The following is a 24,528-nucleotide window of genomic DNA, read 5'->3' as shown; positions in this document are numbered from 1 at the left end:
TTTACATAAGGAGGAAAACGGCTCCACGGATCACTGTTGATCACCTTACTGGTCTATCTATCACACATGGATTAAAATGGTAACTATATAACAAGAAGATACTTATAAAACACAGTTAAATGAAAAAGGAGGCATGCAAAAGTAAATATATAATTTGATTACAACCATGTAGAAATGGCACTTATAGCTATACAATTTGGAAGGTATCAAAGGCAGATGAAAATACTTGCTGCAAGGTGGTGAAATTATACATAGAATTTTAAAATGTATTTAAAATTTACTTTAAAATATTTAAAAAGTCAGTTATAAACACACACACAAACTGAGCTGGTCAATGAGCTGCCTCATCAAGCTGGGGATAACTGATGACGAGTTGGGGATTCTGTAAAGCAGGGTTTTTCCAAGGGTGGTTCTGGCAACAGTGGCATCAACTTTACCTGGGAACTTGTTAGAAATGCAAACTCTGAGTTAATCCCGACTCACTGAATTTGAAACTCTGGGGATGGGGTCCAGCAATTTGTTTTAATAAGTTCACCAGGTGATTCTGATGCCTGTTCAAGCTTGAAAGCACTTCTCTCATGTATGTTCCCAGTCTGATATTTTGTGATTTCCACAAGTCTATAAAGGGTCCATCCTACACACCTATGTTGTCTCCCCCAAACACCACTCTCACTATTTATAAGCGCTCCATACTACTTACTAGATCAGGTTCAAAGTCTTCACCTGAGAGTCAACATCCTACTTGTGCTATCAAATTTCATCTTTCCTACTTTGGGTAGTTAACAGGGACTGTGCTTCTGTGCATCACCTCATACAGTCCTCCTGACAACCCTATAAAATAGATAATACTAATAAACCCCATTTCATAGATGAGAAAACTGAGGCCAATCATACAACTAGTAAATGCTGGAACAAGAATGACTTCCAAGCACAAACTCTTAGGCACCACTGAGGTTCAGCGATGTTTACAGAGATAATAAGTAAGGGAACTGGTATATGAAGCCAGGCCTGTCTGATTCCAAAGCCTACCTGCTGTGTAACCACTGAGCTCTTTAGCCCTATACACTCTGCTGGGCAGGACCATGTGCTCATTGCCCTTCAAATCATCATTGCCAAGAATCATGCTGTTTGCAAATATCCTCTGTCTATCTTCCTTGTCACCAACTCACATCCCACAGCCTCCAGAAGGCCTTCCAGGCTGCTTCCCCGAGATGCCTAGCCAGAAGGGGTTGCTCCCTCCTTCTCCCAACCCCCACCAGGCCCTGTCTGTGCGCTTCTCACAATATTTACCAATTCTGCATTAGTTATGCACACGCTTCTTCAGTAGAGGTGGTGGTCTGAGTTGGCATGGTATCACCAGTGACTGACATAGAACACACACTAACCAAGTCAACCAGGGTGTCTTTTATGTGACTAAATTCATTCTTTAGATATATTATGTATCTTATCTGCCCAGCAGGAGGACAGTAGGAGCCTTAAAAACAAGGACCTAATCTTTTACTTAATGCATATTTCCAAGAATATACCTGGGCCAGGTACACAGTCAAATCTGTAATATATAGTTGAATTCAAGTAGAATGCTACTTGTACATGATTCTGGTACATAAATTTTTCTACTTTTTAAACCTGTAATTAACGCAGCTTATATTAATACTTTACAAATGGATTCCATCAACTCAGTTTTTGTAAATAGACAGAAATAATAAATTTAATGTTTTTAATAGTTAAATATTAACCAAGAGAATTTTATGAGCATATTTTCCTAAAAATTAGTTCAAATTTCCATGCAACTGGGGAAAAAACTCACAATTCTGTCTTTTAAAAAACTGAGGCTATGATAAAAAAAAATGAGGCTATGATATATCTTCACTATTCCTCTTTTAAAATGAAAGCATACCCTTTTTAAAAAATCATAACACAAACCCCAATCTCTCTCATTAAGAAAAATATGAATATTTTCAATCCAGATATCTATTACCTACACAGACATTTATCTAGTCCAACACATATACTTGTAACAGGGGGGAAAAAAGAGCTCACAGATATTCTAACTCCTATCATATCCAGAGATGGTACAGAAAAATTGGAATATGTATTACAATAATATTTAAACCTCAAAAACTAGATTTAGAAACTTTTAGGAACAAGATAACATAAAAGCTAAATGCTACCTTTCCTAATACATAAATCATTTTATTTAATTACATAACACCATGAACAGGGAAAAATACCAAGCCACAACATATTTTTAACACACTGAAAGGCACAGATTAAAAGTACGTAACAGTAAAAACACAACAGATAAAGATGATCAATATTACAGCCTTTCAATAGTCATTCATTCCCATCCAGCCCTTATACTGTACCCACATGGTCTAACAGTAAATATACAACAAAAGATCTGAAGAGCTTGGCGATCCTCTCTAAATCGAAATCAATGTGCTACCACTGAACAGACAGAGTAAACTTACCAGCTCCACAGATCCATAATGTTTCCTACTGAAATCCCCGCGTCTACAGCCTAGGTCTTCCGAGACAGAGCTGGAACAAAAATGCTTCATCAGTATTATACATAGCGATCTGGCCACAAACCTTCTGCAAAAATCCACTACCATTTGCAAAAGGGCTGCTATGGAACAGGCTTGCCCAGCTCCTCACTGCAGGGGAGCCTCCTTGCAACAGACACAGTCCTCAGCAGCCATTGCAGAGCCCGGCTTTCATGGAGCCCTCAGTAAGAAGAAAAACACCCGAGTCATCCTTGGAGGTATAGGCAATGATTGAATTAAATATTTAGTCATTTGGAATCGATTGACATTTCCCAGGCTACTGGTGGTTTATAATTTCATTTCTGTATAACCAGAGGGGAGAGAAACCCTGCAGTAAACTTGAGGCAAGGGACAAAGCTTGCAATTATCTTTCGTTTAAAGAGAGCCTCTTTGTCCCAAATATTCTGCATAAAAATAACCAGCATTATGGGATGCTATCTAGGAGACATAAACTTTAAATAGGAGGAAAAAAAAAACTTCAAAATCCTGGTAGGCCCCACCCCCCTCCCCTTTATGACAACATCACAATATGGAAAAAAGACTAGGACTAAGAGAAAAATCTCAAAATCTAACTTCCAATTATATTTAGCTTTTTTGATGTGGCAGTAGCTAATACTTTCCTACCCCCTCCCCTTAAGAAATGCTTATATCAGATAAGAAAATCACATGCGTCTTTGAGGAAAAACAATTAAAACCAGGGCAAAATTGTTACTGCATTTGCATCTTGAATGCACAGTTACACACTCAAAAGACACATATCTTATTGAATAGTTGGTACAGAGAGGGCCCTGAGCAGTACTCATGAAACCACCAGAGATCCACAAATACAAACAGTTTTATAAGTTCTGTTCTAATATGTCATGCAAATAACTCTAATAAAACAGAAAATAAAATTTCCCAGGAATGACGCATTTAATATATCCCAAATATTTGGGAGTTAACATGCAAAGAAAGGTGCATTTAGTACCTTTTCATCCTTCCTTAAAAGGTAGGCTACATTTTCTAAATTACAGCCCTTCTGGCATGTTCAGAAAGAAACTGACTCTGATGCTTCGCAGCCACAGAACTGACTCTCTGCCAGGACACTGTTTGATAGGCTCCAAGAAGGACAGCATGAGAGAAATGAGATTAGAGAGTCTAATGGTATTCCGCTTCCTCCATTTCACGGGGATGGCTGAGTTCATCGTATAGGAGAGATTTAACCTTTTGTAGTCCTCACTGCCTTAGAAGAAACCGTGCAACAAATTAATGAAGGCAGCTTGGAAGGGTGTCCTAGATACTTACCTAAGCTACCTTCCTACTGCTAGTGACATGACTTTCTACCGAAAAATCTCTGAAAGAGATGTAAAAGCTTCCCTCCATGGCCAGCTCCAAGGTTAGCTATGTCCTCTACGCCCATTTTCTTGGCCCTTTTTGAAAACCCTCCTGGAGAATACTGCTGTTGCCTTACATAACAGTTTCAAGATCCTTCTCCAGCGGCCCTGAGTTACCAAGAGCAAGTGGGCTCTGTGAGGGGTGCATCCACACTCTTGAACAGGGGTTGGGCACAGAGCTGATGCTCAGTGGTGGCTGACTGAGAGCTGTCTGCCTGGACCTCAGCCAACACCTTCAGTTAAGTCGGGCCCATGACTCAGTCATCAACAGAAGCAGCAGCAGCGGTTTCTAACCCAAATGGCCAAAAACATGAAGAGAGCAGGGATGTGGGGATCTGGGCCCCTCCCTGTGCCGCCCTCAGAACCACAGAGGGGCTTCCTAGACAGTGCCAGCTCCCTAACTTTGCCAATGCCAACATCCAGAAACACACAGAAAACAGGGTGATGACTCTACATCTGAATCAACTGCCTCCTTAGAAGCCTGAGAGGGCAGACGATGTCCTAGGAAAACAACTGAGAGAGATAAACAGAATATCTGCTGTGGGCTTCCCTTTTCTCCTTCTAATTACATTTCGTCCAGTACACCGCAGAGAGGGTGCTTGCTGATGACAGGGCCATGCACAACTGTAAGGGAGGCATTTCTAGGGCTACAGGAGGCACTCAAACCAGCCGTAGTAGAAAACCCACTCTCTTCCCCAACTCCCTGGCCCCTTGGCATCCAGCACAAGGATTGTGTTTAGGAGGATCACCCAGAGCTCTAAGAGGAGCTTGGTTCTCCTCCAGGTCCCCAGAGTCTGGCCCATTGCTAGGCACAGAATGGACACGCAGTAAACATTTGTTGTTTACTTGCACATCTTTCGGATCTCACTAGCTGTTGCCTGATAGGGCCCCTAGTGATCACTGAGGCAGGCTACCTATTGACCTTCTCCCTGATAAGCCCCTGGATGTCACTCCATCAGTCCAGACAGTCCTGACCCAAGAGGCAGATATGGCCACATGCACACCAAAACCTCCTTCCTTTCCTCTGGGACTTGTCGCTGGACTTCATCTCCTAGCCCCTCTTTCAGGGAGTGTGACCATGTGACTGATTTCTGGCCAAGAGAATACAGACCCAAGTGATGTGCCTATGGGCTCCCATGGGAAGCCTGCCTGCCTTCCCCGTGGCCAGCAAGAGAGGACCACAAGGACCCATAGGAAGGCAGAGGTTCGAGATGGAAAAAAGCCAGGTCTCTGAATGACCAAATGGAAGGTCATGCCTCCAAGAACATCTGTATTAGATGTGATGTGAGCAAGAAATAAACATTTAGTTGTGTTCATCACACACAGTTTGGGGTTTACCTGGTGAAGCCTCTGTGCTACCTGGACTAGTACAGAAGTCGGTATCTTGCACTGGGGTGCTACCATGGCAACAACCTAAAATATGTGGTGCAGGCTTCACAGGCAGGCAGCAGCCAGGGAGGAAATGGTCTCAGAGCCTAGAGAGATGGAGATCTCGGTTACACAGTAGCAAACTAAGTGATAAAACTCGCACCTACAATAACTGAGGCGGTGGATCTGTGCCTTCTGAGCCTGCAGCCCTAAGGAATGTGGCTGGACAGGTCAGAGTGAGGCTATGGGCTGGCTCCTACTGACTGACCTTAGCAAGGCTTTTTACAAGGAAGAGATGAGCCCAGGTTAGAAGTGGATGGATTTCAAGCAAAGATAGAAGGGACTAGAGAAAGTCTTGAGACCAAGGGCCTCACAGCTTTGAGAAATTGCTGTTTCAGGACCCCACGCAATGAGAATTCTGGCCAGTAAAATATGGGTAGAAATGCGGGGCACCTCTTCCAGACCAGGCCCATACAGGTTTCCCACGAATAATCCTGGCTCTCTTTCCTCGTCCACTGGCTCTGAGGATGGCTGTGAGAACCAAGAAGGATGAAGCTACACTATGAAGGAGCCCAGGTCCCTAAATGAAGAACACAGAAGAACCCAAGTAGGCACACTCTCACTGGGCTGTGAGATGAGAGGACAGAACTTGTACTGCTTTAAGTCACAAAGATTCAAGATTTATCTGTTACAACAGGTGATTTTATCTTCATAGATATAGCTCTCCACAGGCAACAGAAAGTACTGTAAGAATAAGCCCCACAGAATGTAAACTGATAGAGCCATTATGGAGAACAGCAGGGAGATTCCTTAAAAAACTAGGAATAAATCTACCATATGACCCAGAAATCCCTCTAATGGACATATATCCTGAGAAAGCTACAATACTACAAGACACATTTACCCCAGTGTTCACTGTAGCACTATTTACAATAGCCAGGACATGGAAGCAACCTAGATGGCCATCTACAAATGAATGGATAAAGAAGGTATGGTACATATATACAATGGAATATTACTCAGCCATGAAAAGGAATGAATTTGAGTCAGTTCTAGTGAAGTGCACGAACCTAGAACATGTTATACAGAGTGAAGTAAGTCAGAAAGAGAAAAATAAATATCATATATTAATGCATATATATGGAATCTAGAAAAATGGTACTGATGAACCTTTTTGTAGGGACGATATGGCGATACAGAGACGCAGATGTAGAGAATGGACTTGTGGACAAGTGGGGGAAGGAGAAAGTGGGACGAATGGAGAAAGTAGCATCAACATATATACACTATCCTGTGTAAAATAGATCGCTGGTAAGAAGTTGCAATATAATGCAAGGGGCCCAGCCTGGCACTCTGTGATGACCTAGAGGAGTGGGATGGGGGAGGGGAGGGAGGCTTAAGAGAGAGGGGATATATGTATAATTATGGCTGATTTGCACTGTCATATGGCAGAAACCAACACAACATTGTAAAGCAATTTTCCTCCAATTAAAAAAAAAAGAAGTCCCACAAAAAAAGGGTCATCAGAGGGCTGGTGGGCCAGGACAACTATTGAGGTCAGCACACTGTGGCCTCCCCTGCTGAACACTAAGCTTTATTGAGATGCACTCACACCCTCTGGTGACAGGCTGTCTGTGGTTGTCTCCATGTTTCAGTAGCAGAGCTGAGAACTTGCAACAGAGACCTGCAGGGCCTGCAAAGCCCAAATCATTTACGCTCTGGCCCTTCCCAGAAAGTTTGCCCAACCCCTGCCCACAGACGCACGAATCCCTTTTGCTGGTATCAGCTCTACCCATAAACTGTGATTAGGATGCCAGTGAAAATAGCAGTGTTTATTAGAGTCCATCAGAATCCCTGGGGGAGCTTTCTAGAAATGCAGATTCCCTGGCCCTTTTCCCAGAGGCTGTGATTCAGCCTGACTGAGATTTTAATAAGCCGTGGTGGGAACTCTGATGCAGGTGGTTCACAGACAGTGTTTTGAAAAATACTGCTTTTTCAGATGACTCGGGAATCCCTGGGAAACCTGTTAGCCATTCTGTGGCATTTTTATAAGGAAGGGCAAGGCCTTGATCAAGTTTTCCCTGAATGGGAGGAGATGTCACATAGTGCCTCAGGGCAAGGGCCTCAGTCACAGACAGGGGTTCTTAAGCCCCCTGGGCATTAGTTCCCATGTGTATAAAATGTGGCTGATCATATCACTTATTTAACAGGGTTATACAGAATAAACTAAAAAGAGCAGATAAAAGTTTATTCTACACATAATATCTATTACATGAAAACTACTCAATAAATGTTAGCTATTATTATTGCTCTTTTTATTAGTATGAATTCTTCTCTGGTTGTTAGAGAGTCCTGGAAAGTGGCTGTAGCCTACATGATTACTATTAATAACTTTTAAAGAACTTAAAACAAGATGCCTGTTTTTTCCCCCCGCTGTGGTAAAACAGGAGACCTGGGGCCAAGCAGCCCCCTAGGGCAGGGCTGAGGGCAGCATTACAGCCCAGCAGACCATCCCCTTCCTGAAAGTGTTGGCCTAGCAGTGCGGACCTCACCTAGAAAATTCTTGGGCCTGAGAGCAGGTCACCAGAAGAGGCAGGTGTAAAAAAGAACCAGTGGGTTCAAGTTCCTCACAGACAAGGTGGTCTGGCTCTAAATAGAAATTCTGTTTTAGCAAATTAACGTGTGAGGATGCTGGATCACGCTTTGCAAGCATGAACAAAGCTGAGGACCATCATGTTACATCTCTAAAGAAGGCCTGGGATGAGAGCAAAGATTTCCGGCCCCACACAGAGGCTAGAGAAATGACCATTATGTAAATCTGGATCCCAGAAAGCAGGACAATCCCCTGCAAAGAGTAGATGTTATGGAAACTGAAAAAGGAGGGGAAAAAAAGAAGCTGAAACTCAGTGATATAGTTCCTTACTCAAGTGGCCCAGAGATTAGTGACTGACCCTAACAACTGGCCAGACCCCACTAATCCAGGCCTCAGTCATCTCCAGCCCTGCTGGCAGGGTTAAAGCCAACAGAAGAATGAGATTCTTCCTGGATCAGCTGAAAGAAATAGTGAAAAGCAACAGGCTTACCAACAGCAGAGCTCAATGTCAGGAGTGCCAGGGCACCACCTCCACCCCCTTGATAAACAAATAGTAATAGACAGATGGAAGGGATCCCCCTATTTGAGGGACAGAGGAGCTGAAAAATGTGCCAGCTGACAGACTGAGGCTTGGAGGGAAAGCAGGGCCTCCTAACAACAGGTACTAGAATAGCTTATTGCACATAAGGGAGCAGTTGTCTCTCCTTCTGGAGATAATGACACAAAAAAGCAGAGCTGCAATTATACATTAACTTCTAATGATGAAATGGAAGAATCTCGTCCTCTTTTGAAAAGATTTCAGATACTAGGAAGTAGGAAGTAAGCAAGAGGATTTCTGGAGTGTTAGGGTGTCAGAAAAATCTAAGCCCCTGGATTCTTGCTCCAGACAGCATCCTGTCCCTCGACTGAGGTTCTGGGTTCCCAGCATCACATACTCTTGATCTTAAGTTTAACATCCATTAGCAAACTCCACCAATCATAAAGTGGTCAGACATGCCTGGATCTGAATGTCAGCTCCATGGCACAACAGCTCTGTGGCCCCTGGCAAGTTACTTATCCTCTCTGAGCCTGTTTCCTCATCTGTAATATGGGCTTAAAATAATCTGTTTCTGTGGGAAGATTAAAAGATATCATAAGGCGCTTAGCACATCTGACACATAAATAAAAGCTAGCTATTCTGTCAGGGACCTTACCTACCTTAGTCATGACCATGCCCCATGTGCCTGTTTCAGAGCAGGCTGCTCCATGAATACTTGTTGCATTAATGAGTTATGAATTAATGATAACCTCTTAGGGCTTCCCTGGTGGCTCAGATGGTAAAGAATCTGCCTGCAACATGGGAAACCTGGGTTTGATCCCTGGGTTGGGAAGATCCCTTGGAGAAGGGAACGGTTACCCATTCCGGTATTCTGGCCTGGAGAATTCCATGGACAGAAGAACCTGGCGGGCTACAATCCACAGGGTGACAAAGACTCGGACTAACTGACTTTCACTTCACTTCTGCTGGTCTTTGCTCTTGCTGAATGCAGATGGGTTCCTGACCCCTTCCCCCTTTTCCTCTTCCACCATCCATCTGCCATTGGATATTCTGACATTTCTTTCGGTATATTTTATGCTACTTCCACCATTATTCAGCCATCTTTCTCACTTTAATCTTCATTTCTGTAATATTGTGAAATGCATTCCTCCTACAGTATTTCTGTGCCCACTAAGTTTCTGGACATAGACAGGTGTCCCCAGAACTTACTGGATTCTCTGCTATTACTAAAGTCTTGTGGTAATTCACTGCAAGTTTCCTTTCAATAATGACCTCTACCAGTGTCCTTCGAGTTCTAACTAAAAGACAGCAACCACACCAAACACTGGCAAAGACACACAGCAACCAGACCACTCATAAACTCTGGGTAGGAATGTGCAAGGTAAGCCAAGCCTCTCTGAAAACCAGTTAGCAGTTTCTTATAAGATTAAACATGCAGTTACCATATGACCCAGCACTTGCACTCTTGGGCATTTATCCCAGAGAAATGAAAATATATATTCAAAAATACCTATACACAAACGTTTACAGCAGCTTTATTCATGATAGCCCTAAACTGGAAAAAGCCTGGAAATCCTTGGAAGGGCCAGCGGATAAAGCACCTGCGGTGTGCGCACACACTGGGATGTCCCTCAGCCCAGAAGAGGAATACAACACTGACAGATGCAGCAGCTGGACAAGGTCCAGGGAGTCGTGCAGAGAGGGAAGGGCCAATGCTAAAAGGCTACATACTGCTGTGATTCCACCACACAACATTCTTGAGGTGACATTCTCGAAAATTATAGAGGAGGGAGGTGGGTTATAAAAAGGTATGTGGTGATGGAGCCATTCTGTGTCATCTGTGATGATAAATAAATGAACCTACACAAGATAAAATTGCATGTGACACCAGGGAAATCTAAGGCAAGCAGATTGTATCAGTGACAATTTTCTGGTTGTGACTGATCCTGCATTAATGTTATTATGCCAGATGTTACCACTGGGGGAAACTGGGGAAAGGATACCTGGAATCTCTCTGTTTTTCTGACAACTACGTTATAAGAACCTTTGATGCTCTCAAAATAAAAAGGTTAAGTTTAAAAACACCTGTATCTGAGTTGTAATTCTTTCACTCATCCCATAAACAGTTCCTGAGCACCTAAGACATACCAGGTACTGGGCCAGGTGCTAAACCCAAGATGTGTGGTCCCCACAATCATAGCACTTACAGTTTAGTGGGAAAATATAAAGGACATTGGACTTCACAGAACAAAAAGTGTGCAAGCACATCACACCCGTGTATAGCAAAGCTGGTAACTTGTACAACAGTCCCCTTTGTCCCCTTCTTAAGTAGCATATGTCGTCTTGGGATGTGGGTGTGTAGAGCAGAAGCCTGAAGGCTCGTCATTCTGCTCAGCTCAAGCCCCACCATCCAGGATTTCCCTGGTGACACAGTGGATAAGAATCTGCCTGCCAATACAGGAGACATGGGTTTGATCCCCAAAGATTCCACATACCCCAGAGCAACTACGCCCACGTACCACAACTATAGCGTAGCCCCTGCTCACCGCAACTAGAGAAAGCCTGCACAGCAACGAAGACCCAAGCACAACCAAAAATTAATTTTTTAAAAGACCCACTATCCAGAAACCTGGGAGCTGCTACCTACAAATGATTCCTACAAAGTGTAATGTCCACACGTCTGCTCCCTCCCTCTCCACTCTCTAGTGACCTTGGATTCTTTCTTATAAGGTCAAGACTGAAGGGATTTCCAGCTGAGTATAATTTGGTTAGGGAAACACTGCTCCACAGGACACCTATACGTGCATGACCACAAAGCGTTAAACAGAAACTCGTTTAAGAAGAAAAAATCAGCAGACAACATATGTTGCTGCAGACCTACCTTGATCACCTGCAGATTTAACTTCTTTGGGGAAATCCCTCCAAAGTCTGTCTCCCTAGGTTCTCCAAGCTTCTCTTCTGAGACTGCCAAACTGTGCCTCCAGCTGTACCCAGACTCTGAAGGCAGGCATGCTGTCCAGAGCAGCATTTCTGAGCAGTGCCCTGGCTAGCGGGAATCCTAGAGAACGGGAATCTCCCATCCTCACTACTCAGAGGGATAATTTTCCCTGAGTTGGTTAGAAATTCAGACTCTCAGGCCCCACCCCAGACCTAATGAGACAAAATCAGCATTTTAACAAGATCCCCTGAGGATTCAAATGCATGTTGAACTTTGAGAAGCACTTGATTCTGGTTCTCAAACCTAGTTATATGTCAGACTCACCTGGATTTCTTCTCTAATTTGTTTTATTATGAAATGGTTTAAGATGCAGAAAAATGAATATCATGAACATTATAGATACACTGAAAACCCCTGTGTACCTGTCCTTGATCTCATTTTCATCTCTCTCTCCTTTGACACAATTTGACTAAACAATTTGGTTCATACTTCCTACTTATCTTTGACATTTGTACCATGTAGTCATAAACCATTTGCAGTATTGTTTAGCATGACTTTAAATTTTATACATTTGTATATCAAACCATGACTATCTCCCTGCAACTAGCTTCTTTGAACACTGTGCTTTTGAGGTTTGTACACGTTGATAGCTGTAACTCTAGTCATTGACTCAGTGCTGTGTAGCCTCCTGCTGTGTCAATATCCCACTGGTCCTCCATTCTCTTACAGCTGGACATTTCATCAGTGATCATCTCCCATACTCAGCCAGCCAAGTCCTTCCATGTCATGGGTCTTCACTATTTGATGTCCAGATTCCTATAATAGCTTCATCAGTCTTCCGGCCACCTCAACATACAATTTTAGGGTGGAAGAGACTTCCAGAAATGTCCAGAGACTTTCAGGTCCAGAGACTCAAGGATCACTTGGTGTCCAACCTGCCACCTATGGTAGTGTATTCTCTACCAGATACTTTAAATATAGCTAACAAGTCTCAATTATACGCTATCATTGTTGTTATTGTTTAGTCTCTAAGTTGTGTCTGACTCGTCTGCAACCCCATGGACTGGAGCCCACGAGGCCCAGGGCACTCCATTCTCCCTGTCAAACAGTTTTTTTTTTTTTTCTTTCTATATTGAATTGAAATCCATCACACTTTAATTGCCACCAGTTGGTCCTACGTCTTTACCCTTTCACTTCTTCTTAATTTCCTTATGATCACTTCCACACCCCGGTCAGTGGTCCTGTCTGGCCCACTCTCTCCTCATCTCAGCAATCCAGCCACACTGCCCTTCTTCCTTTCCTTTAGCCTGCTGAGCATCTTTCTCATCTTAGGACCTGGAAAGCTGTCTACAGACTGCCTCTTCTGCTTCTTCTTCTGGACTTCACCCCTACTCCCCAGACTAGAAATTATTAATACAAAGAGGATACTGGATTAACATCTGCCACCCCTACTAGAATATAAGCATCCACAATGACAGGTTCTCTGTTGGTTTTGTTCAGTGCAAAATCCTGACATGTTACATAATTCCTGGCACAGATATTAGCTCTTAGTGGGGTTTTATTGAATTATGAATGAATGAGTGAATGAGTGAATAATAGTCAGCCAGCCAATCCTTTGGGGCCACATAAAACAAGATCACTTCTACAGGAAAGCCCTTCAAATGTCTGAAGAAAGCCACCAGGTCCCCTAGGATTTTCCTTCTTTGCAAGGGGCTGGGAGAGACACAGGAGGGTGAGACCAGCCATACGGATAGGTACCCAGAGAAGAGGCAGGGTGAGCACAGGGACCACGTCATAGCTTTCTCAAGGATCAGGCCTGGAGAGACACCACCAGGCGCTCACAAGTCCACTGTCGGCTGCTGCTGGAAGTGAGCAGCATTGTACAGCATGTTTGTGAAATTAGTTTCTGAGTCAGACCTGAAAATACTGTAAATGTTGCCTCAGGTTAATCTCAATAAATTTACTTCAGAAGTGAATACAATGCCAGTAATATGAGCAAACAAAGAAAATGCTGTGGGGGCCATCACAGTGAATACATTGTGACATCATTCACTAGCCATTAGCTAACGATGAGGCTGGCATTTCCTATGTCTAGTGGTTGGCATCCTTCAATAAACAGGTAATATAATTAAGTGCAACAGATCACACTGTAACATTACAAAGTGGATCAGCTGCAAGTGTCAAACTTATCCAACTGTGAACTTAAGATTTTTGCATTTTATTGCATGTAAATTATAGTACAATAAGAAATTACTTAAAAATGTTATACAGAGTAAAAAAGAAACTCTGATCCTAAATTTAAATAAATTAACATCTGTATGTATAGAGAAATTCCATGTGCGTAGGGTTGCCTGATATTTACTCAGCCCTGTGATAACCCACCACTCATTTACTGCCTGATTTTCGGCAAGAAACAGCCTTTCATGGGGCCTCAGTTCTACAGCTGTAAAATGGGGCTTGATTTATGAATTAATTCAACAAATACTGATAAACATGGGACAGTCCTCATGGAGCTGTTGGATTTAAAGAGAAAACACACATTAGCATGGTGAATAGTCTGAGCACAACAACTACTTGAAGAAACAGAGATTGTGCATCCATGTCTTTCATTAGCAAGAAGGTATGTGCATTTGAACAACATGAAGAAGAAAAAAAAAGTCTTTTTGTGGAAATCCAGAGATAAGCTAGGCTCTCTTGTGATCAAAAATGCTCTAACTTTAAGAAATAGCAGTTAGGGAAGAAAAACTTTCCTTTTACTCTTCTATGTTCTGTAGCTGATGCCTGTGAATTAAGTTGACAAAAGACAGATGAACAGAAGAAAAGGCATACAAATTTTATTTCTAATTTTACATGCACAAGGGCTGCACAGAAAAGAAAACCCCAAATAGCAGTTAGACTCAGAGACTCATATACCATTTAAACAAAGGGCAATAAATTGTGGAGAAGTGACTAGACATAAAAAAGGGGGCCAAATTTGGGGATTCTGGGAGGGTTAGTCATGGGAAGGGAGCCACATGGGGGAAAGCAATGATAGATAGGGTTACTTAGAAAGGTTTGTTTATGTAGACTCACCTTTGTGCAGTCTCTGTCTCTGGTAGCAAGGGCTGTTCTCCTCCTCTTCGTAAAGAGAGGGGAGGGGGTACCTTCACATAGAGAAATTAATGCCCTGCTTTTAGGCAGATGGGGGAGGGCAGACAGTTCTTCCTATATCTGCCTTTTCTCAGCTTCCTTCAGCTCAAAATAATCTTTATGCCAAAGTGGCATTTTTGATCTTGATCTGCTTTATAGCCCCTATCAATATGTGAAAAATTCTTAGTCTCAAATGTAAAGGTAAATGCTTGTGGAACTGACTGAATTTTCCCTTGAAATAACCTAGGAGAGGGGGAAGGCTCCCCCCACTGCTTTTTAAATGACCTCTATATTTTATTCTAATTTTTAGGACCAATTTAGGTCCCTTGTTATTTAGTCAGTCATGTCTGATTCTTTGTGACCCCACAGACTGTAGTACATCAGGCTCTTCTATTCTCCACTATCCCTGAAATTTGCTCACATTCATGTCCATTGAGTCGGTGATGCTATCAAACCATCTCATTCTTTGCCGTCCCCTTCAATCTTTCCCAGCATCAGGGTATTTTCCAACAAGCTGACTTCGCATCAGGTGGCTACTCCATACTTACTTGTGCTCTGTTTTTCTCCAGATACATTCAGACCATGTGCTGGAAGAAAAGCAGCTTACTCTGTGTTTTTAAGGTCAAACTATATTTGTGAAAGATTTTCTAAAATGTTAACTTCACCAAGGTACTCTGATCCTGAGACAGTCTACAAAAATGAGACTTTGAGACCAAGGATGAGAGAGTGGAGAGGGTGGGGGGGTGGAATGTTCTTCACAGAAAACAAAATAATAGATAGACCAAATTCACAGAAATATAGAAGGCAAAAGGATTTTAACCAAGAACATTTGTTAATATAGGAGATGACAGGAAAACAACCAGCCTCCATCCAAAGCCAAATGGGATTTATAAAAATGAGGGTTAGTTTAGGTGAATTTAGGGCACGGCAGCCTGAACTATTTCCTTCTGCTTCTTATAAGCAATGATTAAAAAGAGTCCTACTATCTACCACTATTTATAGTGTGCCCTCATGGTGTACTGTACTGTACTTCGAGATGAGGTGAGCACCAAAAATGGGTTGCTGGCCCTTGAGGACTGTAAAATTTGAAAGAATAGAAAATGTGAATAGTCGAAGGAATAAAATTTTTAGTAATGGCATAACCTCCTTGAGGAAAAATGATTGCTGTTAGTGATTGTTCCTCCAGGGGATGTGGGGCTCAGTGGTTCAGCTTCCGTTCCCAGAAAAGGACCAGGACATCCTAGCAGAGGGACACCATACTCCTCCCTGACTTAGATCACACAGAGCAGCAAAGCAGAGCTGAACCTTAAGCCACCCTTGAAAGGTGAAGACCCACATTCGTCTCCCTTCCATTTGAGTCACTCACCTCCCTGGGGACCTCACTACTCCTGCACCTTCAAATACTGCCTCTATGCTAACCCAAACCAAATCTCCAACTCAAAACTTTTTTTCCAACTGCAAGTTCTGACTTCCAACTGCTGGACGTGGTTCTGTGAACGCCCTGGGAGCCCCTAAAACATAACATGACCCCAGGCACCCTCACTCCCACTCCTCACTCACATCTCGGTCAGCAGCACTGCCATGTTCTTCCTAGTCACTTGAGGTTCAAGTTCAGGGTCATCACCCAGATTTTCCCCCATATCCAACATCTAATCAGTCTCCAAGCCCCGGTACAGGCCTGCACAGTGTTGCTTTTGACTGGTGCATGTTTGTATGTGTGCATTTGTATTTCATTATTTTTAAAAATTTTAGTCATGCATATTTTTGGTGTCCTTTTTAAAATTTATTTTTATTTGGAGGATAATTGCTTTACAGTGTTGTGTTGGTTTCTGCCACACTACAATGTCAATCAGTCATAAGTATACATATATAAGTATACATATATCCCCTTCCTCTTAATCCTCCCTCCCACTCCTCACCCCATCCCACCCATCTAGGTTGTCACAGGGAGCTTAACCTGGTACTCTATATGTCATTCTTTGAAGAGATAAACTCACTTCCTTCAAAATTCACAGAGTCCAAAGGGCCATACAGGAGAAAGTCCCTCGTCTCCTCCCTCTTGGCCCCACCCCCCTCTCCCGTTGCCTCTCCCCACCAGTAGCCTCTACTGTTTGGTGTGTGTCTGCCAGAGATGCTGTGTGCACTTACAAAGAAAGAAAAACATATATTCCTTTTTGCCTTTGGTAAATACATCAGTAGTAAACCATTCACAATTCCATTCTTTTTGTTATTTTTTCATTTAATGTACCTTGGCAAGCTTTCCAAATCAGTACCAAAAGAGCCCCTGTAATTTTTTCTTTTGGCTACATACTATTCCACTGAGTAGACACACCATATTTTATTTAACCAGTTTCCTAGGTAAATGGTTTTAAACCTTTGGCTGCTACTAAAAAACTGCAATGCATAACCTGTACATGCCATTTTGCACTTGAGGATATTTCCAGAATTATACCATGTCTCATAGTCCTTTGTTACTCCTTCTCCTTTTCATTTCCTTTCTCTGCTTTAGCTTAGACCTTCATCATTGCAGAAAGCTCCTAATTGGCATCTTTGTTCTATTACCTTTAACTTCAGTTTGGTTCAGTCACTCAGTCGTGCCTGACTCTTTGCAACCCCATGGACTGCAGCACTCCAGGCCTCCCTGTCCATCACCAACTCCCAGACTTTACTCAAACTCATGTCCATTGAGTCGGTGCTGCCATCCAACCATCTCATCCTCTGTCGTCCCCTTCTCCTCCCGCCTTCAATCTTTCCCAGCATCAGGGTCTTTTCAAATGAGTCAGTTTTTCACATCAGGTGGCCAAAGTATAACCTTTAACTTACCCAACAAATATTTAGTGAGCACTTTCTATGTGTCAGACACTTTGTAAAGACCAAGAAGAACAAGAAATTTTAAAAATAAATCAATAAAACCTCCTTCTAGCCAGACCCATACAAATCCTAGCCTGCCTCACAATTGTCTGAGCTTTAGGAGGCTTTTAATAAATCAAACTGCTCTCTTCTCTGTATTTGGAATCAGTTGAAAATTAGTGACAGGAGTCAGGCAAATGGAAATTGAAACATCAATTTCCTTATTGTTGGAGTTTCACTGGCAAATGTGGCCAAGACCAACAGCCACCTGGGCTTCCTACTTCTTCCCCTCATTTAAACCCAGAGGCTTTCTCTCCAGCTCTGTGTTTTTAAACCAAGTAGACTTTTATTCAGGAGCAAACTAGGTTTTAAATAGCTTTTGAAAGCTATTTTAGAGTGTTTAAATATGTACTGTGGTTAGTTGCTCAGTTGTCTCTGACTCTGCGACTGCATGGACTGTAGCCCATCAGGCTCCTCTGTCCATGGGGTTCTCCAGGCAAGAATACACGAGTGGGTTGCCACGCCCTCCTCCAGGGGACCTTCCCATGTTTAAATATGAAATTGCCTAAATTTGTATAATGCCTTGATTATGCTGCTGCTGCTAAGTCGCTTCAGTCGTGTCCAACTCTGTGAGACCCCAGAGACAGCAGCCCACCAGGCTTCCCCGTCCCTGGGATTCTCCAGGCAAGAACACTGGAGTGGGTTGCCATTTCCTTCTCCAATGCATAAAAGTGAAAAGTGAAAGTGAAGTCGCTCAGTCGTTCCCGACTCTTAGCGACCCCATGGACTGCAGCCTACCAGGCTCCTCTGTCCATGGATTTTCCAGGCAAGAGTACTGGAGTGGGGTGCCATTGCCTTCTCCGGCCTTGATTATAAACCCTTTCAAACACGACAACTTTCTCCAAAAGATCAACAAGTAAACCACTGCTAATACAGCCTAGTGATGGAAATGAATCTGAATTGTACTTTTAAAAAAATCCACTTGTTGCTAGGATATTGTAACTAACCATAGGAAGGACTGATGGTTTAAACAAAAAATAGGCAGGGACTTCCCTGGTGGTCCAGTGGCTAAGATTACCAAGCTCCCAATCAATGCAGGGGGGCCAGGTTCTATCCCTGGTCAGTGAACTAGATCCCACATGCTGCAACTAAGACCCAAGGCAACCACATAAAGAAATAAATAAAATTTTTTTTTAAAGAGTGGGCAGATAAGTCAGATAGGATTAAAAACTCTTCAAACTTTCTTCCCTCAGCTCCTGGTTGACATCCTTTTAAGGCAGAATGGCCCTGAATAACCATCTTTTCTATAGGTTTCCTTTGTCTTTTCCTAATGTATTGAGCTAACGAAGAGACTGTGCCTCTTGTTACTGGTGTTGATACGGGCTCCTTTTCCAAGAGGAGGTCACAAACGTAGTCACAAAGCCGCTTCAAGTCCTTCTCCGGTAGGTATTTGCATAGCCGCACTATCTCCACGTACTTGTCCTAGTCCAGGGGTGCCATTTTAGAAATAAGAAGCTCCAACGGAGGCGGCAGTATTGGTGGTGGTACTAGACACAGCAGCGGCGGAGGCCTGGAGGCCGAAGCTGGAACCCTCCCTACCTCACATCCACCAGTGAGAGGCATCCGGCCTGTGAGAGGCATCTGTGTCTATGTATGGATGTGAGTTGGACCATAAAGAAAGCTGAGCACCCAAGAATTGATGCTTTTGAACTGTGGTGTTGGAGAAGACTCTTAAGAGTCTTTCGGATTGCAAGGAGATCAAACAGGTCAATCCTAAAGGAAATCAGTCCTGAATATTCACTGGAAGGACCGATGCTGAACCTGAAGCTCCAATACTCTGGCCACCTGATGAGAAGAACTCACTGAAAAAGAACATGATGCTGGGAAAGATTGAAGGAAGGAGGAGAAGAGGACGATAGAGGATGAGATGGTTGGATGGCATCACCGACTCAATGGACATGAATTTGAGCAAGCTTTGGGAGTTGGTGATGGACAGGGAAGCCTGGCATGCTGCAGTCCATGGGTTGCAAAGCATCAGACATGACTGAGCAACTAAACTGACTGACTTTGCTTCTTGTAGGGTCGGACACAGCCCTGAAATGGGGTTATGAATGAGGAGACACGAGGATGCAGAGAGACTTGTTGTGTGCCTCTGCCCTCCCTTCCCAGCTGAAACCACTTTCTCAGAGGCGCCCCATGGCTTCCTGAATCATCAAACTCAACAGAAGATATCGTTTTGATCTTCAAACTTTCTGTTACATTCAACACCTTCAGCCCCAGGCCTGGGTCCCACCACTAAGGATTCTAATTTAATCAGTTCCACGATCCATATTTTTTAAAAAACTTCCTAAGTTATTTTTGTGATTGGTCAGAGAGCACTCTCCTTTTTGAAACTGCCCCTCTGGCTTTTCTGACCCCTTCAAATTATGTTTTTCTACTTCCTGAGCCCTCCCACTGCTCACCAGGGAAGCAAGAACTGCCTCCTCTGCCCCTGGTAACAGACATTCCCCCAGAACTAGGAATGGAAATGTGACCCAGGCTGGAAAACTCAAGTCCTTTCCCAGGGTTCCTCTAACTGAAGGGAAAATATATTTTTTAGTTAATTTATTTTTAATTGAAGGATAATTGCTTTACAATATTGTGTTGGTTTCTGCTGTACATCAACATGTATACATCAACATGCATCAGCATACATACAACATGCCATATAGCAACATGAATCAGCCATAGGTATATACCAGGGCTTTCCTGATGGCTCAGATGGTAAAGAATCTGCCTACAATGCAGGAAACCCGGCTTCTATCCCTGAGTCGGGAAGATTGCCTGGAGAAGGCAATGGGAACCCACTCTAGTTTCCTTGCCTGGGGAATTCCATTGACAGAGGAGCCTGGGGGGCTAGTCTATGGGGTCACAAAGGGTCAGACATGACTGACTGACACTTTCACTTTCATACGTATGTCAGTGGGGAAGATGTGTCCTCTCAAGTTACAAGTCTGAGAACATACCTTACGCTGCCCAAGATCGTACTCACTGCAGTGGTGAAAACTCATGGATGGTAGGAGACATGGAGGTCAACAGGCAGAAAGAAAACAGGCTAAGGAGTGGGAGCTTGAGGGTGTGGACTGACTGTTCCTGGATCCAGTTGACCCTGAGGCACGATCTGTCCCTTTCCCTAGTTTGGTCACATGAACCCACACATTCTCCTTTTATACCTAAACTATTTTGAGATGGGTTTCTGTCACTTACAACCAAGCCCCTCCACAGTTCATCTCTTAGGTGGTTTCTTGGCCTCCTCACTGCACACATCAGTGAAATTAACTTTTAAAAATCAGAGCCCAAACCATCACTTGTCTGTCTCAAAAACCACTCAGTGTCCCACTGTCCTGGGATTAAGTACAACACCTTTCACAATATGTCCCCCCGTCTGACTTTCCAGACTTCCTACTACTTTGCCATACAAGTGGCAAATCAGGATCTGGCCATCCAGAACACCCTTCTACCTCTGCTGATTAAAATCTATTCAAGAAAAAGGAAAGAAGGAAGGTTCTCCTCCTTTTTCAAGATCCACTTCACTTTACTCTAAGAAGACTCTTCTAATAACTTCCTGCCTCTAAAGATGTAATTATATCCCTCCTCAGAACTAGAAGTTCTCGGTTCACATATCATTGTAGCCTGCCCCAACAGCAGTATCTAATGATCTCTGTCTCATTCTGTCTCAGATTTTATGCTGCCTCATCTCAAGACCTTCTCTTTAAGGGCAAGACCATCACTGAGCTGCCAGAGTCAAAACTCTGAGGGTCACTTCCTCACCTCACCCCTCATGCATTTACCAAGTCCACTCTAACTTTCCTCTTAATTATTCCTTAACCCAATCCCATTGTTCCTGCCACTCATCAGAACACTTAATATCTCTTACCCGGCCACTCCGATAGGTCTCCCAGCTGCCAACATTTTTCTTCTGCAATCTAGCTGCCCACTGATACCAGTAATTGTTTCAGTATGCAAATCTGATCATACTCTGCTCTAGCTAAGAGAGTAAAGACCAAACTTCCTAGCAAGGAGGTTAAGCCCCCCACTGCCCAGTGACTTGGCTTTTGTCTGCCATCCCAGGCTCATTGCTCACCACTCCCCAAGAAGCACCAGCCAGACCAGACTGTTTGTGGCTCCCCTCAAATCTTGAGTGCTTTAATGCTGCTGGCCTTTGCACAGATGGTCCCCTCTGTCTGGGAACGCCTCCCTAGCTTCTGCCTGGTAAAGGTCTCATCCTTTAAGTAGTCCCTCCGCTGAGAAATCTCCTTGGACTTCCCTAGGTAACAGCACTTCCACAAGCCTCAGCTTAATCTGGAAGGAGATGCTCCCTCTGCATGCCCAGTGCCTAGAACAAGGCCCAGAGCAGCACACAGGTGCTCAGTAAGTTGATTTGTGATCACTCACCTAGGCATCCTGGTGACATCCAGGATGTGTGAAGTCAAGACATCCTGGAGTGTGAAGTCAAGTGGGCCTTAGGAAGCATTACTATGAACAAAGCTAGTGGAGGTGATGGAATTCCAGCTGAGCTATTTCAAATCCTAAAAGATGATGCTGTGAAAGTGCTGCACTCAATATGCCATAAAATTTGGGAAACTCAACAGTGGCCACAGGGCTAGAAAAGGTCAAGTTTTCATTCCAATCCCAAAGAAAAGCAATGCCAAAGAATGTACTCTACAATTGGACTCATTTCACATGCTAGCAGGGTAATGTTCAAAATCCTTCAAGCTAGACTTCAATAATACATGAACTGAGAACTTCTAGATGTACAAGCTAGATTTAGATAAGGCAGAGGAACCAGAGATCAAATTGCCAACATCCACTGGATCACAGAAAAAGCAAGAGAATTCCAGAAAAACATCTGCTTCATTGACTACACTAAAGCCTTTGATTTTGTGGATCACAACAAACTGTGGAAAATTCTTCAAGAGATGGGAATACCAGACTACCTACCTATTTCCTGAGAAACCTCTATGCAGGTCAAGAAGCAACAGTTACAACCGGACAATGGACTGGTTCCAAATTGGGAAAGGAGTTTGTCAAGGCTATATATTGCCATGCTGCTTATTTAACTTATATGCAGAGTACATCATGTGAAGTGCCAGGCTGGATGAAGCACAAATTGGAATAAGACTGTAGGGAGAAATATCAATAACCTCAGATATGCAGATGATACTACTCTAATGGCAGAAGGCAAAGAGGACTAAAGAGCCTTTTGATGAAAGTCAAAGAAAAGAGTGAAAGAGCTGGCTTAAAACTCAACATTCAAAAAATTAAGATCATGGCATCCAGTCCCATCACTTCACAGCAAACAGATGGAGGAAAAGTGGAAACAATGACAGACTTTTTTTCTTAGGCTTCAAAATCACTGTGGACGGTGTTGCAGTCATGAAATTAAAAGACATTTGCTCCTTAGAAGAAAAGCTATGACAAACCTAGACAGTATATTAAAAAGCTGAGATGTCACATTAATGACAAAGGTCCATATAGTCAAAGCTATGGTTTTTCCGGTAGTCATGTACAGATGTGAAAGTTGGACTATAAAGAATGCTGAGTGCCAAAGAACTGATGCTTTCGAATTGTGGTGTTGGAGAAGACTCTTGAGAGTCCCTTGGACTGCAAGGAGATCAAACCAGTCAATCCTAAAGGAAATCAGTCCTGAATATTCATTGGAAGGACTGATGCTGAAGCTGAAGCTCCAATACTTTGGCCACCTGATGCGAAGCATCAACTCATTGTAAAAGACCCTGATGTTTTCCCTCATTGGAAAGACTGGGGGCAAGAGAAGGGGACGACAGAGAATGAGATGGTTGGAAGGCATAATCGACTCAATGGAGATAAGTTTGAGCCAACTCTGGGAGAGAGTGAAGGACAGGAAAGCCTGGTGTGCTACCGTCCATGGGTTTGGAAAGAGTCCAATATGACTGAAGAGAGTGAACAACAACAAAGAGATCAGAATACTTTCTGGCAGAAAGCAGGCCTTGTATAACCATGGTACCTCACATAAGGCTCAACTTTGTGCTTGGTCAGCTTTACTGATGTGCAGTCAGGTCCTGCTGTATTCTTCACTCCACAGAAGCAAGATACCCTGTGGACACTGACATGCCATAAACACTTTGCTCTTACTTGCACAGCTGAGGTTAGGAGAGTGGCACTGGGACTAGACAGGTGCAAATCTCTGCTCCATCACTTACAGAGCAGTGTGTGTTCTGAACACGTGTTTCTAACTCTTTTGGACCTTGGCTTCCTCATCTGTAAGATGGAGCCAGCAGTAGTTACCTCGTCGGATTTTTTGGTGAAGACTAAAAAGAGAAAACGCATTTGGTATGTCTGCACAAGTGCCTGGCACAGGTAGCCAGTAAATCTGTTGAATGAATGAGTTAGTGAATGAACGGCCCGTAGAATGGCAGCAATTCTTAAAGACACATCTCTCTAGTTCGTTTTCCAGAAAACCCAACATCTGGCTCCCACTGAGTCCAGCCCTGACGCCCCTGAATCTGGGGTGCAGCCAAACCCCGCCCTCCCCGTTCCCGCTGCAGTTTCGCCAGCCCTGCGGCCGCCAATCACCAGGACCTGGTCCCACCCCTAAACGTGTTCTCCAATAGATCCCGGAAGGCCCCTCCTCGGGCTGCGGCCGCTGCATCTCATAGGCTTCCCGGCAGCTCTGCTCGCCCCTTTGACTACGTCATCCGCTCGGTGTACTGTGGGGCTTGTAGTATAGACAAAAGCAGCGCCCACCGCAGGGTTCACTTTGAGGGCTGTGACTCTGGCCTGGAGCTTGGGAGGAAGGAAGAGCGGCATTCCCCCCATCTCACCTTTGGCTGATGAAGCCCAGGTTTCCCTGCTCTCCAGCGTAGAGCGCTGGGCCTGCCTGGACGCTAGTTACCAGCCACCTCCCAAGAAACAGGAGCATTTTGGTCAAATAATTCAGCGTTCACTGAAATTTTAGATTTCAGTTTACAGTCAAGGTGACATTCATTTCGCACATTCTCATAAATGGACCTACGGGGCCACTGTGGAAAGAATGGGGGCAGCTCTGAAAAGCCAGCAGTGACTCCAGACTTCTCTGATTTCCTGGAAGAACCCACTGCAGAACTAGCAATCCTGAATTTATCCAAACCCTGTTACTCCTTGGAAGGAAAGTTATGACCAACTTAGATAGCATA

General features: G+C 43.6%; 1 protein-coding gene across 5 annotated transcripts in view; it reads right to left on the bottom strand.

Moving 5' to 3' along the window:
• Positions 1-24,528, bottom strand: part of GARNL3 (GTPase activating Rap/RanGAP domain like 3) — a 162,105-nt gene that overhangs the window by 115,604 nt on the left and 21,973 nt on the right. For 4 of the 5 annotated variants that reach the window (XM_025262352.3, XM_025262355.2, XM_025262354.3 and 1 more), the window contains one exon: positions 2,472-2,541. In XM_025262352.3, the coding sequence (XP_025118137.2) occupies positions 2,472-2,541 (70 nt within the window). Of the gene's footprint in view, positions 1-2,471; positions 2,542-3,513; positions 3,537-24,528 lie in introns of those variants that run through there. The other variant, XM_025262356.2, reaches the window with a different exon arrangement.

Source organism: Bubalus bubalis, chromosome 12, assembly GCF_019923935.1.
Source record: "Bubalus bubalis isolate 160015118507 breed Murrah chromosome 12, NDDB_SH_1, whole genome shotgun sequence".
Classification (NCBI taxonomy): Eukaryota; Metazoa; Chordata; class Mammalia; order Artiodactyla; family Bovidae; genus Bubalus; species Bubalus bubalis.
Note: the sequence above shows the minus strand (reverse complement) of the source record. Positions and strands in the feature narration are given on the sequence as shown.